Here is a 15746-nt window from a genome sequence, read left to right as displayed (position 1 = left end):
TGCCACTCTTACTAAAGCTGCTACTAGTACATTAGCTCAGAGTAGTCCCACAAACTTCAGTGCAACTACTTGATGAGTAAGGCACTATTTAACATGAATAAGAGTGGCAAAATACAGTCCTATAATTAGTTGCTTTTGTTTTAATTGAAGAGTGGTGATCTGAAGTTCTTATCTTGGAGAGAGTATCTGGACTTTAAAGGTATACGTTTTGATGTGGGATAGTGGCCTGGCTCTTTAGTAAATCATTTAACAATAAAATATTTCCAATGGTTTGTTGGTTTTTGTTTTTTCTTTTACATAGAAAATTTAAAATAGCAATTTACATGAGGAAAGCAGACATATAAAATCACTGGGACAATGACTCAGAGGAAATTTGAAGCAAAGAAGGTTCATTTAAATGTAAAACATATTCATCTGAACAAAAAGTTCACTTGCCAAGACTGCTAGAGCTGGGTGCACATGGTGAAATACACAGACAGACATTTAAGGAAAGCAAGGCTGATCCTCACAAGTGAGGAGCATCTGCTGTAAATCTCACCGGCTTCCAAGAGGATGAGGAGCGGTGCTCTGTCTGAAATGAAGCCTCAGCTGGCTTCTTCCTCAGTTGGAAGCCTGCTTTATGCATCCCATAGTGAAGAATTCTGGCCCAAAATCCTTGGAGAAAAGGTCAGTGTAGGAGATTATATATAATTTCTGTGTTGGCTCAACAAAATGATGCTGTATTACTTCTTCTGTTCAAAACAGTATTCCAAACCGAAAAGTACATGCAAGGCAAAAAGCAAGCACAGACTGCTTGTCCCAGTGACACCTTTACACAGTGTTTGTGGCCTGTACACCATTCATGTAATAGGACAAATGCTTTCAGCTTCTCTGCTGCAGCTCCCCTGCTTTACATGGTGCTGCACTGCTGCCACTGAGAGCATCCAGCCCAATTTTCTTCATTTAAATTGTTTTTTTTTTTAATGGTTTTACCCATGCTCCTACACTTGGGAGCAAACTATTCCACAGAAATTCAAAGGGCAACTACATCAAATTACAGAAGCCTTTCTCTTCAGGTATATGCTGTGCCTTTACGAGGAGGCTTAGCTGGCCCACCATTTACCCTGAGAAGGAAAACCCTGCATCTGTCAGCCATGGGATCTGCTGCGAGACTTTTGTTAGAGCCCATTAATACAAACCTTTAGGCATCTTAGCAGTTAGTCCCTTCAGCTCCAGAACTGAAGTCCTCATGAAGTAAAGGTTTGCAGAGTAAGGCTTTGAATTCCCATATGCCTGTTCTACTGAACTTTATGGAAAGAAGCTTTATGTTGTAACATAAGAATGTTCTTTACATTACTCTCATCAATTTTTCAAATTGGTCAAGAAAAATATACAGTGTTGCTTCTCTGTACATCTTTAAAATGTTCTTAAATTAATGTACATAAAAAAAGTCATTCCCATTTGCTACAATGGGAGGCGTGCACAGGTTCGTGCACAGCCACACATACACACACAAACACGCCACACACAAAGAGATATTAGAGGGAAAAGACATGCCATATGGAGTCACCTGCAGGTTTCTTCTGCAATTACAACCAGTAGGTAAAAGGATGAAATGTCAAGAATTGCTGATAAGATACAGGTGAAAAAACCTGAATATCTGGTATATGTCGTATACCAAAATGTTGGCAATCTTGGTAACCTCTTGGTATGATTTCATCCTGTCCAATATTCATTACATCATGTCTAAAAACTTGTTAATTCTAATTATTAGAAGACTGCCAGGACAGAAAATTCTACCAAGTTCTGTTCATTAAGTTTCTCTTTTCATCAAGTCTGTAAGTATACAAATCTGGGTTTGGAACACATTCTGTTTTGGACAACCTATTGAATGGGATGTATCTTATAGATATATAACAACATTAAATTAATGGTTTGTTTGTTTGGGGGTTTTTTGGTGGTATACTCTTTTGTGTAAAGTTCCCAACAGATGTGTCAAAGCTTTGACAGTGGCAATTACCACATTCACTTCTGTGTGTGCACACACACCCCGTGTAACTTGAGTGGATGATCCATGCTTTTGCCAACAACCCTCAAAACTATGTTAGTGATCCAAAGACCAGATTAAAAGCTGCTCTGGGCCCAGGGCAGGTATAAAATAATTTCAATTTTTCACCACATAGATAAGTTAATAGTTGAAACACTAATATAACTCTCAAAAGCATACTGGAGGAAAAAAAAAAGGATTAATCTGAAGAAAGGTCAGTAACCTTCCATTATTATAGATGCACAGGGATTGTCTTTTTCCTTCAATGCACATCAGAAATCACTGCAAAGAAATTATGATCATTGTAACAGAAAGATACCGAGTGGAATGTCCACAGTAACAGTAACAACCCTGCAATGCCTTATCATTATTCAAATTACAATCTACTAAGAATTGTAAGAGCATACAAAGCAAAAATTAACTTAAAAAAATGGAGCTGCTAAAAGCAGTTCATGGAGGTAACTGCTGAATGATAATTCTGGTCTATATAATTGAGAAAAGAAATCAGTATTGAAGGGGGTTTAGGAGTAATCTGGTCACTTCGTTCATTTGGTCATGAAAAGTTTTATCTGCTGAACCTTTCCAATGCTGAACACTCTAGTCCACTGGTGGGGCTGGTGGTTCTTGTCCCTAGGGGGAAGAAAGGAGGAAAAGAAAGAAAGGAAAAAAGTACAGGATTAGAAACAGTGCTTCACATAAAAGAATTCAGCATTAATAAAAACTTGGAACTGAGTTTCATTGTCTTAGAGCAGTTCCAGAGGATGATCAGGAGGCTGGAGCACCTCTGCTATAAGGACAGGCTGAGAGAGTTGGGGCTGTTCATCCAGCTCCAGGGAGACCTTCAAGCAGCCTTCCAGTATTTGGAAGGGGCTACGGGAGAGATGGAGAGGTACTTGTTACAAAGACATGTAGGCATGGGGTAATGGCTTCAAAAGAAGTTTTACTTATATTAGACATTAGGAAGAAATTCTTCCTCATGAGGGTGGTGAGGCACTGGAACAGGTTGCCTGGAGAAGCTGTGGAGGCTCCAAGCATGGAAGTGTTGGAAGGCAGGGCCTTGACCAAGCTGGTCTAGTAGGAGGTGTCCCTGTGCATGACAGAGGAGTTGGAACTAGATGATCTTTGAAGTCCCTTCCAACACAAACCATTCTATGATTAAAGAGCTTTCAATATCTTTTTCTATATTCAGAGAAAATAAGCATCAAAGAACAAGACAATTTCTTGTAGCTGTAGGGATTTTTCCATGGTCCCACTTTCATGCTGTAATTTTGTATCCTGACTTCTCCCAAAGCTGTGATTCTGCCCTTGTGCACAGAAGGCAGGAAGCAGTTCCAGCCAGGGACAGTCAGTGTCCAGAGAACATTATTATCCACACTTGGTCACCCATGTCTGCTCTCTCCCATGGCAGGCCTCACACTTAGCCCTTATGGTTATACTTCCACATCACATTGGTTTTACTCATTTTCATTGTTAATAGAGTTTCAAGAAGATAAAAAAAAGTAAGGACCAAGTGTCTGTATTAATCCAAAATCCATTTAAGCTATTGTAGAGTGTCTACAGAGCACCTGAAGATGCACTTACATGATGTTGGCTGGTTGGCTTGCCGGCTGTGTTGGATCCCCTCAGATTACTAGGTCTCAGTAAGAACAAGACAAGTGCAATCACCACCCAGGCCATCATGATCATGGCAAAGCTGATGCCATTGTCACCGGAGGAATTTGGTCCTGGCACTACAGACAAAAAAATCTGAAGTTAGAACATGGTGACAGCAGAGCTCTTTCCTCAAAATGAGAACAAAAAATGCAGCTCAGAAGTCTCAGAAGAAAACCTGAAATACTTTTTCAGTTGAGTTTTCTGATTAGTCCTTCCTTTTGGCTTTGGGACAAGCAATTCTTGGTTAGGGTTACACTGTTTTTTCATCACATTTCTTAATCCCTTTTGAAAGTGAATCAATTTAATAAGATTTCACTGGAATTCTCAGAATTGTCATGAATATTTCTTAGTTCACATTAACTGCTAATGAACTGTAGATGATAAACACACATTTTGTGTTTAAGAAATCAAACCTGATGCAAAGTATCTGTGCATTGTGGGATCCCCCCTAGCTGTACATTTGTGTTTGTTTTCTGCCTCAAATAAAGGAATAAAATTAAAGAGATGAAAGCTGAGACTCTGTTGTCAGACCCCCCCCACAGAACATGCTAATTCTTGCAAGAAGAGACCAAATTAATGGTTCTAATTTTGTTCCATACTGCAAGTTATTTACTGAGAGTCTGTTCCAAACTAGGGTCAGTGTCAACATGCCAGATCTCTGTGACTGATCAGCTGGGTCATGTGGTGTTTTCTGAGAGCATCAAGGAAAATGAGTCTGTCAGGAGGGAAAGAAAAAATGCTGAAGAGATATATGAAACAGTGAAGCCCAGGAATACAAGAGAAAAATTTTGCACCTAATTTGCATACAGATTGGCTGAGACATCAAAGCTTGGAAATAAAACCGAGAAAATCCCCTCAGAATGGAGATGACTGGTTCATGGTTTTGGATCAAGAAACTCTTGCAAATACCTGAACATCTGAAAACAACAACTTTTCTCTTCTGAAACATAATTTCAAACAATCAAACTGCAACTAATGTTATCAGCTGAACTGTAAACCAATATGGAGTTAATTACCTATGGTACTTACATGGCTTCATTTACAATAGTATCTAAACATCTTCATTAATGATCTAGATGATCAATTAATACAGAGCTATAATGAGTAAGTTTCAGAAAGAGAAGAGCTGTTCTGTTTTATTACTCAAGCTGAAAACTAACATGCAGAGAAATTCCACAGAGAAACTAAGATCTGTCAGATTTTTCAGTTGTCTCAACTCATCTGGATCATCTCATTATGGAGTTGTCTGGATTCAAGATCAGTTGGAAGTTCTTATTTAACATTTGCTAGATAACTTAGACCCAGTGAGCTGCTGGAGTATTGTCCTTGAAGGTCAATGCTGCTACCAAAGCACCACTTTCATCACTGTCACACTGGGTAGCGCTTTTAACAGAGCCTCTTCTTTCAAAGTGGTTTCTTCACAGCACAGCTGAAACACAGCAGAGGGGCACTGCAGGGAAGCTCATAGCTACACCTTCCACAGCACTGCTGGTCTGTCAGTAAGACTCCATGAGCTGGAGCTGTCGGACTGATCTCCTATACTGACATCACATGCACTCAAAAATGTCAAAGAAGGGAAAAAAATGTACTATAGAAGTACACACATCCCAAAAGCAACAAACACCACCAACTTAGAGTCATAGAACGGTCTGGGTTGGAAGGGACCTCCAAAGGTCTTCTAGTCCAACCCCCTCAAACTTGAGGTGTTTGAAACTGCCCGACAGCTCTGATCTTCTAAATGTCAAAAATACAGACATGTAAAACTTGAGAAGGTGCCAGTGCAGAGGAATTTGATGATTAGAAGTACAGACAACTACAAGTGACAGACAATTCTTTTGAAGATCTGAGTGAATAAAGGGTGGTGTATATGAGGAGAAGGTATACTGCAAAGAAAATAAATGAGATTGCTACAGCCTCTAATTCATTAAACTTTCAGATACAATTGATTCAGAAAGCACATAGAATTGTGCAGGGAAGAGTTTAGACCTGCAGCTATGTTGAGGGAAAAGATTACTGTTATTATCAACCTGGTATGTCAATATTTTAAACCTTACATGACCTTTATACATGCACTCAGTAAACTAGCCTATGATTTGGCACAAAAAGAAGAACTGCTTTATGGTGGGGTTTCCAGGCAATACTAATAGCCACCCTGAGACTACCTTCAGCAGCACATAAGACAGCCTGAGGTACCTGCTTTGGTAACTGCCTTCAGTAGAACAAGGTTGTCCTTTAAGAGCACTTGTGAATGATATTCTCTAATATTTCCAGACAGACAGAAGATTGTCCTGTTCTGAGCTCACAGATGAATGTGCCCACCACTACCCATTTGGATGGATGGATCTGGCTGTTAATCTCCAGAGCCTGGAAGATATCAGGTAGTGCAGAATGTAGAAGTGCATATTCCTATGCCACTGAGAGACATGAAACTTACCGTCCCTAACCTGCTTTTCTTCACCACTCTAACTGCAGCCCACAGTCTTTATTTTTGGAGTATTTGGTCCCCATGGCTCATAGGTACATATCCACACACAGCTGAATGAAGCCTCTGAGCAGTTCTGCCCCTGTGTTTACCTGGACTTTTTTGACACCATGGCTGAATTATGTCTGTGCAGGAGAAAGCTTTATGAGGAACTGGTGTGAGATTGTCTCTAATGACTGTGGTGCACCCTATCTGTTGCTTCACATATGTGACACAGTTTTTGCCTTGCTTTTTCTTATGGAAACAGAGACCAGTCCACATAAACTACTCTTCTCTTGGAGAGAAATGGGGAAGAAAATAATCTTCCTTGACAGATGTTTACCACCTCATTTAATGGTCTACTAGAAGGCAATCAAAACTACTAAAATTATGAGTTTGGTAAAAATAATTTCTAAAGATTAAAGGTCAACCACTTCCTGATCGTGCAACTGAAATCTAAAGAGTACAATATTTAAATTAATAAATGTCCTTGTTAAATGCTTCTTACTCCAGCTTAGCTCTCCTCTTAAGGTGGTATATTTCATTCAGAGTGAGGTTATACTCTAAACTGTAAGAGGAAAAGACTGAATTTCTTTTACTGTGGAAGTATATTCCATGTATTTTTTGTCTGCCCTCTCCTGATAGAAATATCTCCTTTTGTATCTTCAGCTCTTTATAGATGTTTAACATCTGCACATGGACAGGCAAACCCATGCTTTGTGGCTTGTGCCTTCCTCTTTTCAAGGTGGTTTTAACCTTACCTGTTGTGTGAAAGGCAGGAAACTGTATGAAGAGGGGTATTTTACAGATGATAGGGAAAACCTCCATCAGATAATCCCTGCAAGCTGACACTCTCAAAGGCAGGGATAGGGAAACTGAAGAAATCAAAAAAGGATCTGAGTGGAAGAAGGAAGACAGGAATTGCCAGAAAAGGGAGGGAACAGTTGGCAGACATTTCATGCTGTTAGGTTAGGCTGCTGTGACTCCCCTGGATGAGAGCAACTGAAGATGACTCACAGATATGCATTCAATTAAAAATACATAAAAATTTGGAAGAAGAGTAGACAACATTTGAGACAGTCATCTCTGACCACATTACAAGCTAGCAGAGCACTGAGAATCGTGGTGAAAATATGAATGTGGTAAATCCAGGTCACAACATCTGGGAATTGATAGAACACAGAAAAAAACTCAGGCGGTGGCTCCCTCATTTCCTTTGACATGGAAGGCTGACTGGAAGGGGCCATGAGGCATCAGAGCAGCCCAGTACCAGCTGGGATCCTCCTTGGGCTGGATGAGCCACTGATGTTGCCACTGCCAGATGCTTCAGAGAAATCTCCACTTGCATTAAGACAGAACTCCAAACCAAATTATCGCTCTCACTTCTCATTTCAAGGGAAACTGTAAGATCTTTTGATAAACAATCCCAACATGTGTCACATACTCCAGACTTGCAGCCTTTTTTCTCCAAGGCACCCACTGAAATGGAGGGAACAGTCATCAGACTCTGATACATGCTCTACTGTCATAGCAGATACTCTACCAGAGAAGCAGCAGAGGAACAGCCATCAAGCAGAGTGCCCAAATGTTCTCTGAAGCAGTGCTCACATCCTCCTGTATGTAGGAGTACAAATGTGAAAGTAGTGGTCCTAACCTTGGCAGGAAACTCTCTGAGGGTAGTCACTATAACAACATAACGGTGCCAACAACCATAGGTATGAATTTGGTGCTAATAACACAAAAATGTGAATGAGGGACCCTCGGTGCTGCTGCTTTGATCTGGCTCCAAAGATCTCAAAGAGATCTGAAATCCAGACTTAAAAAAACCAAACCATGCTCAGGAAGAATCAACACGGGGTGTTCTCTGAGAACTTCCAGCTGGTAGCAGCAGCGTAACACATGACGCTGCTGGGTCACTGGCTGAACCACAACCCTGATGTTTCCCCCCCGCAAAATCCCACATACATCTCATCAACTATTCCACAACCTTGCAACTTAAGAATCTGTGTATGGCAACATTCCCAGCTGCGCTTCCAGGAGGAAGATCAAATCCTAGGAATGAGCAAATAGGTAGGAGTGAAACAAGACTCTTCATATCGAGGTCCTGAAATGAGGAATCAACGTCAGCAAGTTAACAGGAAATGGAGCTGTGGGACCTAGGGAAGAGAAGCCCCACCTCAAAAATACACTCATCACAGTCTATTTCATTAGAACAGGATGAGGCAATGGATAGAAGACTGGCACAGAATTGTTTTAATCAGTCTCTGAAAACATCTCTAGAAGCTTCTCCAGTCTGCTTGGTTTTGCCTTTCACTCCTGGGATCTTACAGAGATCATGTTGGCCCAAGCAAGCACAGTCACAGAAGCATCACCAAACAATCCAACGAAGAGGCAGGCAGTGTCATTGCATCAGCAGAAAAGTACTTTTGCAAGAAGTAAATTTAAGGCAATATAATAACATAGGAGAGGATTTACTCTATAATTTTTGCTTGGGTTTTTGAAGCAAACCACTGATTTGGAACAATTGCTGCCAAACTGCCTGCATCTGCACAGACAGTTGTTGCAAGGCTCTCTTTCAGGATGAAAAGCTATTTGCTGCAAACCATTCACCTCCCTGCTGCACTATAGTTTAGTAGCACCAAAGTTATCCCACAAGCTTTGTGCCCACACATAACAGAACTTACTCATTGGTAGTCTTTAGCCTACGAGCTTCATAAATATTGATGAGCCAAGACTCCTAACACTTGAGTGAGAATGACCCACCATTGCTAGGCTTTGACTAGACTAAAGCCCAGAAAGCTCCTGTCACCTACCTCCTTCCCTCTCCTACAAGCACACAAACCCACATGTAGAAGTCTAAGGTGTGAGAGAACATACGTCTGCCCCAGAATAGGTGCAGCTGAGAGAGGAAAGGTGCTAGAAGTCAAGACAGCATAACTTGGAAAGTCAGCAGCAGTGTTATGGCACGTGTGCTCCATTCCTTATTCGCAGAAGTTCCCTCTGAAAGCTCATGGCTTTTCCCCTTTGGCACAACATGGCAATGAATCTGGGACTGTTTCACACTGGGAGGGCACAGTGCAAGTCCAAGCTAGCTGCCCATCACTAAACAAGTTTTAGTGGGGGGGGAAGGGGGAAAAACATCAGTGAATGAAGGCATGCCTTCTCCTCAAGATCCTGGACACCCTGACTGCATGCCCTCTGTGGTAGGTTGAGAGAGGGCCTAACTCTCTCTCCTCCACAGAGTAAGAAACCACAGCTAACCCAGTCGGAGGAGCAAATCTATATATTTACAAGCATATATGGAAAGCAGGTTATATATAACACAATATATACAGGTATTTACAATATATACACAGAAATATACAGCAAAGAGAAATAACAGAACAAAAATCCCTCCCCGAGGAGGGATCCCCTCCCTGTAACCCCCTCTCTCCCCCCCACCTCCCTTTTTTCCCAAAAAGGGGTTAGAGAGAAAGAAAGGCAAGTTATTAAGGAAAAGAGTTGTTAGTAAGCATCAAAAGCCCATGCAGGATTAGTTTTTGCTTATCTCAAGGCCAACTCCAGCAGTTTGCGAAGAAGCAGGCAGGGAGAACAGGCTGAAACCTCCAACTCCCCCAACTCCCAAACCAAACTGAACTGAGAGAAAAAAATTCCAACTGATTTACAATTTAAAGTTGCATTTTATCCATCCACTAATGAAATTTGTTTAGAATATCAGAATGTTTTTGTTCTAGTACCAAAAACATTTAGCCAGAGTGTCCCAGCACTGTTTGTTCTTAAAGGCACAGCCTCAAACGATCACACCCTTGCCTCAAACGATCACACCCTCTCCTCAAGATCCTGGACACCCTGACTGCACTGCTCCTAAAGCTGCAGAAGACACAGGCACCAGCAGCTCTTGCTTCCAGGAACAGAGCTCAGGTGCTTCCTGCATTATAGCAGTCCTGCTGCCCACTAATTGAGTGAATTCATATGATCAATTGGTAAAGCAATACAGAAAAAACAGATCCACTCCATCTTGATTTGTAAGCATTTGACCGTGCTCCCTCTAGACCATGAACAGCATAAACAGAGTGCCTCAGGCCAAGCTCACATGAGTGCACATCCTCTGCACAGCTATGCCTCCCTGCAGATGCTGGTGACATTTGACTGTCCCAGTAATGTGCACCATTTGGAAGAGTTTTTACGTGCATTTCACAGTAGATTTCAAGTCAGTGTACACATCAGTGCTCAGCTTCAATGACTGCCAAGTCCAAAACAAATGCAGTCAGGGTGTGTGTCAGCCCCTTAGTCAGAGCTGGCAAGGAACCTCCTCTCCCTCACAGCACTGACAGCATTACTCAGCCTCAGTGAAATGTGGGGTCTGTGCTGAATATCCAGAGTTCACTGGTTAGGCTGCTCTGACTGACTATAAGGAGGACAAATTAAGCCCCCTACAAATTTCCACCACAGAGGAGAACTGAAATAATCTTTCTTGGAGGCTAATAGTAAGATTCAGTAATGCTTGGGGCCTGATGGGGTCATGCTGGTGTACTGATACTTCCAGTCTCCTCAGTGTTGCTACATCCATACACTGTTTCAACGTACAAATACTCACCTGCATCACAGAGTCTCAGAAATCATCTCTTGTAACAGGGCTGCAGTATTTGATTTCATGTAATATGTTCCTAAAACATTGCATAAACTGCTACACTTCAAAGACTTGTGAGGCTGCATTTTCATCACTACTGCTTATTTCACTTGTATACACCTGATCTCAACAGTTACTCACATTCCTGAAGGCATTCTGTGTCTGTGCAGTATGACTGGGATTGTCTCAGCTGAAACAGAGAAGAGAGATGTGACAGTCAGCAATGAGATTTGGTCAGCTTTTACCAAAATCATCATTTAGTTCAATGTCAGAGCACAAGTTCAAGATAAGGAAGGTCACAAAATCACAGAATGTTAGGGGTTGGAAGCAACTTCTAGAGATCACTGGAGTCCAAACCCCTGGCCAAAGCAGGATCACCTAGGATGGGCCGCACAGGAAGGCATCCGGACAGGTCTTGAAAGTCTCCAGACAAGGAGACTCTACAGCCTCTCTGGGCAGCCTGTTCCAGTGCTCCAGCACCATCACCATAAAGAAGTGTCTCCTTGTGTTGAGGTGGAGCCCCCTGTGTTTTAGCTTGTACGTGTTGTTCCTTGTCCTATCACAGTGCACCACTGAAAAGAGCCTGGCACCTTCATCATGACACCCACCCCTCAGATATTTTAGATGTTGATAAGATCTCCTCTCAGCCTCCTCAAGACTAAACAGCCCCAGGTCTCTCAGTATTTCATCATAGGAGAGATATTCAAGTCCTGCAAACATCCTTATAGCTCTCCATTGGACTCTCTCTAGCAGATTCCGGTCTCTCTTGAACTGGGGAGCCCAAAACTGACCCTTTACTGCACTGCACTGGGCTTATGGTGTGTGAAGAACTCCAGGTATAGAGGTACTTTCTGAACACTATATACACAAAACCTTCAAATCACCTATAGTGTTACTGCTTCCATACAGGTTGCTCCCATTGAATGCCTTTTCAAATCCAAGTTACAAATCTATAGTGATGTAGGCATTGTTGTACACAGTGATACTCTCCACATGATTCATAAAGTATAGGGGTTACTACTATTATCTACAGCAAGTAACATTTAAATACTCTCTGCTTACATAACAGACTGTGATAAATTATGAATTGAGAAGCCAAATTAAAATTTCGTAACTAAATTCAGCATTTACTGCTTTTCTACCTAAGACTTTTTTTTTTTAATAAGATTTTAGTATGCATTTACTGCCTTTTCTCTTTACTGGTGGGTAAAATTTTAAATGCTTTTAGGAATTGCCATGACTATTTGGATTTACAGACTAAGTAAACTTGCTAACTGGAAGAAAAGTCAACACTGGCTAACCTGCAACTCAGTACAACTACTTTGCAGATGAGAGAGTCTAAAAAGAAAGGCAAATACCACATCCTTCATCAGACACAGAGAGGTTAAATGGTTGTATTTAATCTGCTATATCACAGAAAGGGGTTCTATCCTCTGCTTAGGTAAAGTACAGAGAATAATAATGAAAGTTTTTCCAAGTACAGAATTGTTACAATGCCTTGGTTAGAACGGACATTTGCTTTTTGACAGGTTTTACCTCACAAGAGTGTCACAAATCCCAACCCTTCTTGCCATAACAGCCTAATCTGTTTATTATCAGTGTAAATACCCAAATACGAAAGAGAAGAAAAGATTATGTTCCCTATGAAAGACAGACAGTAATGTCAACAAACCCAATTTCCCCTGGTATTGGCATAACTGATTTGCTGTGTGTAGTCATAATATTATGCAAAGCACATCAAGGAAACACATGAGCAACTGAAAGAGGAAGACACTTGGAGAAGTCTAAGCTCCTTCCTCTATCATAATGACTCGCAATAACTGATGCATTTGAGAAAGAAAAAAAAACAAACCACAAATTAAATTGAAGGACAAATTAAATTGAAGGTTGATCACAAATTAATATATACAGTAAGACTACAAAGAAGTTCCTTCAGAAGTATTGGGAAGGCTGGATTAAACCTTTCAGCTGTTTTTATAGTTAAAACAACAGCAGGGGAAGTTCAACCCAAAGACTTTGACTTAGCCTATTAAAAATAATAAATCTATCAAACGATGCTAATTTCCTGCCCTTACAGAAGAGTAAAAGCTCATTTTATATTCAAATTTTGTAATTTGTTCTCAAAGGGGAGGTTTTACATTAGCAATAGTACCCATTTAGAATAGCTGCACTGAAAAACTCCTCAACTGGGAAAACTGGATATCGCTATACCCACATTTTAAAGAGATCAGCAACATAATTATCTTCTGTTTGTCTAAGAATTTAATTCTGGTGGGGGCCTTAATTTATAAATTAATGAATCCCTACTCTGTCATACAGTTTATAGGTATTTTTCAGCACATAAATATGCCCAATGTTGAAATAGGTAATAGGTGTATGATCAGAACCCTTGTACCAGCCTCTGGTTATCCCTAGGATGGCTAGTCCTCACACAACTTCTCTACTTTGCCTAGGGCTTGGACAACAAATATTCAATTTTATTTTTTTGTTTTCATGAGGATTTAGAAACTAACTGTACAGGGTAGATGTAGAAACCTCAAATTACATTGTAAAAGCAGTTACAAGTACGAAAAAGATGAGTATTTTGTAATTTGTTGGAAACTCCTCTACATTGAAAACATCACCATATAATCACACAGATGTAAAGATCCCACCCAAAATTAAAAAGAATTAATACTTCACAGTTTCTGCTACATTCATAGGCAGCAATACAAATATTTATAAGAAATATGTCTCAACCATTGCAGGCAATATAAAAACTTCTTATAAAAACACTTTGTGCTGGAAAAGATTTGGTCAGAACAGGACCACCCATTGACTCACATTAAGTTTTAAGAAGCCACAGATCACATGTTAAAATGATAAAATGGTTTGGCTTGGAAGGGACCTTGAAGATCATCTAGTTCCAACCCCCCTGCCATAGGCAGGGACACCTCCTTCTAGACCGGGTTGCTCAAGGTCTCATGCAGCCTGGCCTCAAACATGACAGGGGAAGGAGCATCCATATCCTTCCTTGGCAACCTATTCCAGTATCTCACCAACCTTACTGTAAAGAATTTCTTCCTAATCTCCAGTCTAAATCTGCCCTCCTCAAGTTTCAGTCCAACCCCTCTCATCCTATCTCTACAAGCCCTTGTAAAAAATTCCTTTTCTGTCTTTCTTGTAGGCCCTTTTCAGGTACTGGAAGGCCACTACTCAAATATCTTGCCACGCTTGCTTTCCTCTCCTTGCACATGCAAAACCGTGGAATCCAGGAGCAGAAGCTCTAAGAGGGCTCTGCAAGCCAGGGAGTCAGGTAACAAACCTGTTTTGAACAGCTCAGTGCCAGGTTCACAGTGTTCTCTTGGTCTGAAGCAGAGCAGATGACAGAAAAGGAGCCTCACTAAACCCAGGTTTTTCTCAATTAATTCAGGTGAGCTGGTTGCTAACTCTGTAACCCAAGACAAATCTGATCCCTTGTGCTCACTCAGTCAGAAGATGAGAAACGATCCTGGCTCGTGTATGAAACGCTTACGCAAGTGGAATGGCTGGGAAAGGTGATGTCTTTTGCTGAAACAAGAATGCTGCTGCTACCAATTAGCTCTGTCTTGATAACTGCAGCCTTAAGGGACAGAGCAACCACTGGAAAAAAAGATTGAACGTGAGACATTTCAATCACGAGGCAACTGAAAAAAGAGCAATTATCAGGGCCTGGAAATAAACATTCCTTTGTATTCAGACTTTCTGATCCAGTGTAGAGGGGGAGTTTGGATGAAAGTTTGTGGGATAATGGTAAGAAGTTGAACAAGACCATTCCTCATCTCCACAAAACTCTCAAAGAGACTTTTCAAATAAACTCAATGTTTTTCAGGCTGGGAAGACTACAGAGTTGATGAAAAAAATCTGAACAGAAGAGTAATTATTAGAATACCTTAACTCTTACATACTGAAAGGGAATATTATTAATGTTGGATTTGGTCTCAGTCATATTCAGAGATCCTTGTGTGGTCAAAAATGTGAATTTAGTGGAAGATTAATAGTTGACTGCCTGATGTCACACCCACTGAAGTCAGCAGCAGCCTTTTTTGTATTATTCAGTATATGCTGGAAATTTTCTTTATTAGAAAAAAAAAATTCTTAAAACCCACTAGAAATTAGGTGAGTGGAACATTAAGGCTTATTCAACACAAGAAGAGAGTGAAAAATACTATGAAACTAAATATTTATGGATAGTCTTATTATTTTCTTCCATTTTAAATACAGAGGTATTTGAATTTTAACATTCTCTGTACAGTCTGTCATCCAAATATAATAAATAGCTTAGTGCATGTAAGGCAAAAAATGAACTAATTTATCTTTCATTGTCCACAATGAAGTAAAGACAAATTGTAAACAACATAAAAGGTAAAAAGGAGCTAAAAAAAGCTCCAAAAGTTCCAGTTTTAATACACTGCAAACTTGCAGGCAATACAATTTCAGTTTTAATACAATGCAAACTTGCAGGCAGTAGTTTTAGTTTTAATACAGTACAAGCTTACAGGCAATACAAGTAGAACCAATTATAAATTCACATTATTTAAAATCCAATTGTGGGCATTAATTCTTTTCCAGTACATTTAAAATCTTGAATAGCTTAGGTTAAAATAATTGCAATTAACAGTGCCCAAACCACAAGAACTCTTGGTCAATATGGGTATTTGGTTTCTATGAATTCCCTTCTAAATTCTTGAAAACAGGAGGCAGCAGTGGCTGAATTATAGCAAATCAGTGTCCACTTACTGACATATTTGGAGGGCAAACCCAACACAATGCTGAGTGAAAAAGAAACCAAATTACTTCTAGTGGCAAGACAGAAAAGGGCTTTCCCTCATTCTTTCCCCATGACACTCAAATACTCCACCACAAAACTATGAAGAGCACATTTCAAGTGGTTCCTACTGAAGAACTGAAATAGCTTTTCTCTTCTTTTTTAATTTCCTTTTTCCTCCCCAAAATAC

The 15746-nt window shown here is 40.4% G+C and overlaps 1 protein-coding gene across 1 annotated transcript in view; it reads right to left on the bottom strand.

The window, feature by feature from the left end:
• Positions 1–470: 470 nt before the first annotated feature.
• The window catches only part of SMIM14 (small integral membrane protein 14), a 41929-nt gene continuing 26653 nt past the window's right edge, over positions 471–15746 (bottom strand). Inside the window, exons 3-5 of the mRNA XM_054163940.1 lie at positions 10912–10960; positions 3608–3756; positions 471–2656 (exon numbers count right to left, since the gene is read on the bottom strand). Of these exons, the coding sequence (XP_054019915.1) occupies positions 2624–2656; positions 3608–3756; positions 10912–10960 (231 nt within the window). The 3' untranslated portion in view covers positions 471–2623. The remainder of the gene's footprint in view (positions 2657–3607; positions 3757–10911; positions 10961–15746) is intronic.

The sequence above is a fragment of the Dryobates pubescens genome, chromosome 1 (genome assembly GCF_014839835.1).
Source record: "Dryobates pubescens isolate bDryPub1 chromosome 1, bDryPub1.pri, whole genome shotgun sequence".
NCBI classification, from domain to species: domain Eukaryota; kingdom Metazoa; phylum Chordata; class Aves; order Piciformes; family Picidae; genus Dryobates; species Dryobates pubescens.
This window is presented reverse-complemented; position numbering and strand designations above follow the sequence as displayed.